Genomic DNA, 7,963 nt, shown 5'->3' on the forward strand with positions numbered 1-7,963 from the left:
TGACTTCATCGGCCAATTTAGCTGGTTGTAGACTGCTTTGATAACAAATATTCAGTGTGTGTGTTAATGACTGTGTGTTGATGACTCTGTGCAACAGATTCAGCCATCCTGCTGTGGAAGCTGAATGACAATAAGGAGCCTGAGCAGGCCCCGTCGTTCCAGGAGGAGGAGGATAGTCAGCTCAACAAGGAGAGCTGGAGCGTGGTCAAGACCCTGCGGTGATACCCTTTAATCACTCCCCTTATCTACAATACATTGTCCCTTCCCTGTGTATTACTTCATAATCACATTTGTGACTGTTTGTGTGTGCACTGTTTAAATGGTGTTGTGTTTTGTAGGGGACATATTGAGGATGTGTATGATATCAGCTGGACCCGGGATGGGAACTTCATGGTCTCTGGTTCTGTGGACAACACTGCCATTATGTGGGATGTAACAAAGGGTAAGATGTGTGTGAGATTACATATAGCTTGTGTGTCTAAATATGTCTATTCAGTTACATTTGCGGCCAAATACTGTATATTGGCACCCTTGGACTTTAATTCTCTAGGTCTTCTAAAATAATTCAAATTGAAGAAAAACATTTGGTCACCTCACCTTATTGGCTTTTCAACATTGCGGAATTAATAGTATTTTGTAAACTTTTTAAACTATTTTAATTTAGAAAATAAAGACATGGCATGGACAAAATTATTGCCACCTTGGAGCTAAATACATTTGTTTCTGTAATGTTGAAAATCCAATAAGGTGTTGGTGGCCAAAAGTTGTTATTTTTTAGTTCAACTTATTTTTAGAAAAAAAGGTGAATTATTTAATAAATCTGCAAGGGTGCCACACACACACAACTGTATACCTCTGTGTGTGTGTGTGTGTGTGTGTTCAGTAAGGGATAATACCCCAACACGATCATTACTATGGGACAGTTGGAGATCGAGATCAAATTTGAGTATTGAAACAATGTTGCACATGTCAGAGAGACAGACAGCAAGGTTGATATAAATCTCTGCTGTTGAAAACTAAATGTTAGTCTTAAAGAAATGTGAGATAATGTCTAGTTGCTTTTTATAGTGGAGATCAAGTTTATAACTTCCCTGTCTGGGCTGATGAGAGTGAATTGCTCACTCAAATGGAACAGAGTAAATAGGCATTTTAACATCATAGATTTAGCCGGTGGTAACTTGTGTAATAGACACCGTCTGGAATGCGATTTTAACCAATCAACGTTCAGGATTAGATAGAAGCTGTTTTTCAGTCTCTCGGTCCCAGCTTTCATGCACCTGTACTGACCTTCTGGATGGTAACAGGGTGAACAGGCTGAGGCTCAGGTGGTTGATGTCCTTGATCTTTTTATACCTGGATACAGCCCTTAGCCGTGGTATATTGGCCATATATGACAAACTCCCGAGGTGCCTTATTGCTATTATAAACTGGTTACCAATGTAATTAGAGCAGTAAAATAAATGTTTTGTCATACCAGTGGTATACGGTCTGATATACTATGGCTGCCAGCCAATCAACATTCAGGGCTCAAACCACCCAGTTTATAATGAGTTATAACACCGGTAATATGTGTTGTATTTCTCAGGTCAGAAGCTGTGCATCTTTAACGACCATAAGAGCTATGTGCAGGGAGTGACCTGGGACCCGCTGGGCCAGTATGTGGCCACACTCAGCTGTGACAGGTAGGAACACACCCAGCCTCTGGTCCCCTGTAAGACATTTTGTCTCCTTTTATCAGTGATCAGTGGGACTAACATGATACATAAACAAAGAACCAACATGGACTTGTAGATCTGAACCTTATTAAACAGTGTTATATGATTGATGATCTGTCTCCCCCCCCCCCCCCCTCCTCCTCCTCCCTCAGGGTGATGCGTGTGTACAGTACTCAGAGCAGGAGGAAAGTCTACAGTGTCAGTAAGATGAGCTCTGGATCAGCTGCGGAGGGAGAGGTCAGTATGAGCTGAGTGGACAAATGTTCTCCCATAGATGGGTTAGCTGACAACGTAAAGAAAACGATGTGCACACTTCAATCGGGTAGAAGTCTGTTTTGATTCTGCATAGCCAGAAAGCTGCCAACTATGACAAGCTACCATTGGGGAATTGTAAGTAACTTGTTTCAGCTAGTTTTGTCTTTTTCTTGATACCATGTCTTGTTTTGAGGTGTTTTGACAGGAGACGAACTATAGCTTAGATGATGTCAGCACTAAGCCAACTCGGTCTGTTTTGCCCCATATGTGTCAGTTTTGTTGCTAAACAGCTATCTATACACTCACACTAAACACAATCATACACACACCAAACACTCTTTTTAATGTGATGGTGTTTGTCTGTTTATTTGTGTGCAGGTGAAACAGTACCGAATGTTCCATGACGACAGCATGAGGTCTTTCTTCAGACGCCTCACCTTCACACCGGACGGCTCCTTCCTGCTCGCCCCAGGTAAACGCACACACACACACACACACGCACTCACACAGAAACAGCTAAGCCTTGTTCACATTGGTAGTTTGAAGTGATTCAAATACCATTTTTTTGCGTATCTGATAAGAATCTGTTTTATTTCCTGCAGTCTGAACAGCCAAAAAGCAAATGGATTCAGATGTCTCAAGCCACATTTTAAACCACCTTCGTAGGTGGTTTGAAGTCCGATACAAAACGGATTCTTTCCCATGCAACCTGTCTGAATGTTCAAATCTGATTTCTTTAGACAGTTATTTGGCGTATCTTGTTGGTTGCTAGCTACTCTGTTGACAGTTTGACAAGAACATGTGCTAGCTAACTGGTTTGTTAATTATTTACAAACAAATGAGTGAATGTGCTAGCAAGGTAAACAGTTACCTAACTAGTTGACTGCTGTAGCTAGACATAAAGGACTAGTTTTGAAAGTTGGATCATTTTATCCTTTAAAGGTGTTCTTACACAATGATTTTGAGTTTACTGAGAAACATCCATGGCAGGCATTGTCACCTTAGCTTGTTACATAACTTCTGAGTGATGGGAAGCACGAGCACCACCACCGCACACACCTGTCGTAATTATGACAACTAGCATAGCCATGTCAGCAAATGATTGCTGTCTGAACACACACACATGGAAAATAAAACTGATTTGAGCGTGGAGGCCTGCATTGTCAACCAGGTTTTATTCTGTACATCCATCTGGTGATTTGAAACAGGAAGTAATTGTGTCCTGTGCTGCTGTCATATCCTGTGATGGTGTAGAGGTCATGGGTGACATCCTGTTTAACCCATCTCTTTTCTCCCTCTCTGTGTCCCTCTCCCCTCTCCTCTGTCTGTTTGTGTCTGTCTCTCTGTAGCAGGGTGTGTGGAGGCGGGGGAGAACATCACCAACACCACATACGTCTTCTCCAGGAAGAGCCTCAAGAGGTAACTGCTGCCAACGAATAGCCCTTTGTGGACAATAAAGATGAATTGAACTGAGACTGTCCAGGTCTGGAGTTAGCTGCTGTCTCTGGGTCTGTTGCTCTAGGTCAGTATTTCCCAACTCCAATCCTCCAGTACCCCCAGCAACACACATTTTGTTGGATAGCTTGATGATTAGTTGACAAGTAGAATCAGGCATGCTTGTCCAGGGACTGGAGTTGGGAACCACTGCTTTACTGTATGTCTTAGAGCTGGATATGGACAAAGATCCATATTGCGGTAAATTGCCTGAATTGATGAGAGAACGAAAGGTTTATAACACTAATGTGCACCATTTTTTTTTAAATAACTGATTCTTAAACTACTACTACTAGTTTGATGGTTGTACCCATTAATTGTCCCATTAACAATCACCCATATTAGCAAACTTTTTTAAATTTAGAACTTTTCTCTAATATAGGCTATCGTAATGAACGATATCGGCCAAATACCTGCAATAAGTGATCAGTGTGGATCATTTTCAGTTTATCATCCCAGCTCTGATAAGTCTTGCTCTCTTAGTGTGTAGCTGTATCAGAGTAAGGGTGAAACTGGATTCATCTGCCTTTCTGTATTCCAGGCCCATAGCTCACCTGCCCTGCCCTGCTAAAGCCACCCTGGCTGTACGCTGTTGCCCTGTCTACTTTGAGCTGAGGACCAAGAAGGGAGAGGGTAAAGACACAGCTCTTCTACTGATTATTACTCATGTATATATTTCATTTATTCAGCAAACTCTTATTACCCAAGATATAAAAGGATAGCTAACTCTCTCTCTGCTCCCCAGATGGCAGTGCCCAGCCTCTTCCCAACACGTTTGGCTTGCCCTACAGACTGGTGTTTGCTGTGGCCTCTGAGGATTCCATCTTCCTCTATGACACTCAGCAGACCCTACCTTTCGGCTACGTCTCCAACATCCACTACCACACACTCAGCGACCTCACCTGGTAGTCCACACAAAACATGCAACATAATACAGAATGACACAATACAGAACATCATCATTAGACAAGAACAGCTCAAGGACAGAACTACATACATTTATTTTAAAAGGCACACGTAGCCTACATATCAATGCATACACACAAACTATCTAGGTCAGATAGGGAAGAGGTGTGGTGCCCGTGAGGTGTTGCTTTATCTGTTTTTTAAAACCAGGTTTTCTATTTATTTGAGCAATATGAGATGGGAGGAAGTTCCATCCAATAAGGGCTCTATATAATACTGTATGCTTTCTTGAATTTGTTCTGGATTTGGGGACTGTGAAAGACCCCTGGTGGCATGTCTGGTGGGGTAAGTGTGTGTGTCAGAGTTGTGTGTAAGTTGACTGAAAATAATTTGGGATTTTCAACACATTGATGTTTCTTATAAAAATCCGTGATGCAGTCAGTCTCTCTTCAACTCTAAGCCAAGAGAGACTGGCATGCATAGCATTTATATCAGCCCTCTGATTACAATTAAGAGCAAAACATTCCGCTCTGTTTTTGATGAGCTTGAGGTAGAAGATGCCTTAAGCACAGATCTAGGATCCGATGACCCCACTACTCCCAATCCTAAAATGCACTGAAAAATATCTGATCCTGTGTCAGTGTTTAGGGGTAACCTCTAAGTACTGTTTAATTAGTTGTTGTGTGGCATTGTTCCGATCTGTGGTGTTTTCACCCAGTCTCTTTAGTGATGTCATATCCTTTTGTAGGTCTCGGGATGGATCCTTCCTGGCGGTGTCGTCTACAGATGGCTACTGCTCCTTCCTGTCCTTCTCCCCTGGCGAGCTGGGCACGCCCCTCAAGGAGCCCCCTGTCCTGGAGGTCGTCACCCCTGGCAACGGGCTCGAAAAGAAGGGCAAGAAGGTTGCAACGGCCCGCACGGTGTCCCCCGTCCCCAAAACAACAGAGAGCACCGCCCCTATTCACCCCACCCCTAAAGAGGCCCCCAGCACCCCCATCTCCTCACTCACCTCCCCTGGCACCCCCCTGACCCCTGGGGGAGAGGAGAAGAAGAACCCTGGTAGGGCCAAGACCCAGCCCCGTAGGATCACCCTCAACACCCTGGAGGGGTGGGGCAAGCCCAGCACCCCCAAAGCGGCTGCTGCTAGTCCCCTCAAAACCACCACCACGGCCAGCACCAGCACACCCTCCACCCCTCAGCAGCCTCGCCTCACCCTCTCTACCCCCAACACCCCCCTCGCCCCCTCTATAGCCCAGCCCTGCCTCACGCCAAAAGCCCAATGCAGCAGCGGTAAAACCCTGGGCCCCAGCACCCCTAAAGCTAGCACCTCCCCTAAAGGGCCTGCCCCCAGGTAAGAGCACAAATACAAGATTGTGTGTCTGTGTTTTTGCCTGTCTCTGTTTAAATGCTTGCCTGTGAGTCAGAGTTGGTGCATGTATTCCGTGAGAGTGTGTGTCTGCATGTGTGAGTAGCTTTTGCACGCTGATGTATCTTGATCCTGGTTGAATCACCACTACATAAAGGGATAGATGAAACCCTTCTCGCTGTAATGTCTGCCCCTGGTCCATAAGCTCAGAACTATCCTGCTCTCACTGTTCCTACGGGAACTGACTTTTCTGATAACTACTTTATTGAGGAAAGATGTACTTATTTTGATGTGGTTGTCCCACCTAGCTGTCTTAAGATGAATGCACTAACTAAGTTGTCCTGGATAAGAGCATCTGCTAAATGACTAAAATGTAAATGTAATGCTGCTTGATGCTATAGCCTAGATGCTAAAACGAGGTAGCCGGACTGCTTCGCTCTCTCTCTCTCGCAAGACTACGCTATGTAAATGTAATGCAAACTCTCATTCAAATGGCCTGTGGTGAGTGGAGCCAGACAGCCTGACTGGTGCCTACATACAGCTACTACATAACTGCCACATCACTGGATGGAAAGGAGCAGTTAGACTGGGAGAGGCTGGTGGGAGATGGGAGCACCAGCCAGGCAACATGCCTAGTGTAGGGAAGGACATTGAGCCATTTCCCCACTAATGTTTCCATTTATTGCAAATGGTTGTGAATTATTTTGTAAACTTAGATTTTCAGATGTTGCAGATGATTTGTCATTTGTTGTGTGACAAAATGATGAGCGTGCTTGTGGCATGTTTGGTCATTAGCTACTGTCTGTCAGAACAAACCCTGTCTGGTATTCAGGGTTTGTTGGACCTCCCCACTGTTAATCAAGTACTGATTATCCTGAGAAGCTGCCGGCAGATAATAGATGGGCTGTGTGTGTGGGACATTATCAGTCTATATGAACACAGATTGAATGGGCAGAAGTGAAGTTATATTTGTTATTATTTGCAGGTCTACCTTTTCTCTATGAATCCTAAATTAGGTGGAAGTGTTTCTTATGTAGGCCTACACTGATAGAATAGTAGCTGTATGTTGAGTTCTGCTGTTGTCTTAGGACTAATTCCTCAGCCACCTACTCAAGAGTCGGGTAGAATCCCATTCTAAGTGACTGTTCTCTTTCTCTACCTTTTGTTTTCAGACGGATATCTCTGACTCCTGTCATCTCCAGATCTCCAGCTGCCTTCAGCACACACTCCTCCACAGAGAAAGCCAAACATGGTCAGTATATCCTGCAACAACTTATGACGCGATTGGCCAAGCACTTTACAACAAGACCAGCGATTGGCTATGGACAGTATTATCATTACTGGTCTTTGTAACGGGGTCTGCCTCTGAGAGCCCAACTAATGAAACATCAACAACATTTGAGTATACTAAATTATGTGAAATCTTATTCCTGAGAACTGTTTGTTTTATCCAGTCCGGTGTTCTGCCTATGATTGATGCATCTCTTTTGGTTCAACTTATTTCCCCAGAACGGCCCTCTCCCCCCACTGACCCTGTGTGCCAGCCCCCAGAGTCCAAGAGGACCAAAACCAACACCCTGGCAGGCAAGACAGGGGTGGCTCCAGCCTCAGGGTCAACACCCAAACCCTAAGGACCCCACGTTACTAAGAACCCTGAAGCACGAGTACAGAGCAGCACAGAGAGTGGTGTCAACATGCAACTCACATATTATCCTCCTACACTCACACACACTTTTGGAGTTTAGCCTACTGAACTGCATAGACTGGTGTTGTCAGCTAAAACACAAGTTCACAGAGCGAAGACTGGCATTTTCCTTCTAACATTTATGTATGTTTTTGTAACTTCACGTTCTCAATCTGTAGCTCTTTTTGGTGGATAACCAGGTTGTGAAATTTAAATAAAGGATATGAAACAAAAAGTTTAAGATAAACCACCTCAGTCTAAAAGAAGCCTAGATCACGTATGAAACTCAATGGTCATTGACTTTTAGTCAGAATTATTGTCTGTATAAGTATTATATTAGTACACTATATATACAGTGCCTTTTGGAAAGTATTCCGACCACTTGACTTGTTACACATTTTCTTATGCGACAGCCTTATTGTAAAATGTATTACATAAAACATTTTCCTCAGCAAACTACACACAATACCCCATAATGACAAAGTGAAAACATGTTTTTAGACATTTTTGCAAAGTTATTAAAAACAAACCTTTTCTACATAA

General features: G+C 43.7%; 1 protein-coding gene across 4 annotated transcripts in view; it reads left to right on the forward strand.

The window, feature by feature from the left end:
* LOC110520448 (chromatin assembly factor 1 subunit B) overlaps positions 1–7,963 on the forward strand; it is a 12,496-nt gene extending 4,533 nt beyond the window's left edge. For all 4 annotated transcript variants that reach the window (XM_036975000.1, XM_021597773.2, XM_021597771.2 and 1 more), the window contains 11 exons: positions 98–218; positions 339–442; positions 1,586–1,682; positions 1,868–1,952; positions 2,349–2,442; positions 3,320–3,389; positions 4,006–4,097; positions 4,210–4,369; positions 5,119–5,721; positions 6,909–6,988; positions 7,246–7,963. In XM_036975000.1, the coding sequence (XP_036830895.1) occupies positions 98–218; positions 339–442; positions 1,586–1,682; positions 1,868–1,952; positions 2,349–2,442; positions 3,320–3,389; positions 4,006–4,097; positions 4,210–4,369; positions 5,119–5,721; positions 6,909–6,988; positions 7,246–7,367 (1,628 nt within the window). In that variant the 3' untranslated portion in view covers positions 7,368–7,963. The remainder of the gene's footprint in view (positions 1–97; positions 219–338; positions 443–1,585; positions 1,683–1,867; positions 1,953–2,348; positions 2,443–3,319; positions 3,390–4,005; positions 4,098–4,209; positions 4,370–5,118; positions 5,722–6,908; positions 6,989–7,245) is intronic.

The sequence above is a fragment of the Oncorhynchus mykiss genome, chromosome 3, assembly GCF_013265735.2.
Source record: "Oncorhynchus mykiss isolate Arlee chromosome 3, USDA_OmykA_1.1, whole genome shotgun sequence".
NCBI lineage: Eukaryota > Metazoa > Chordata > Actinopteri > Salmoniformes > Salmonidae > Oncorhynchus > Oncorhynchus mykiss.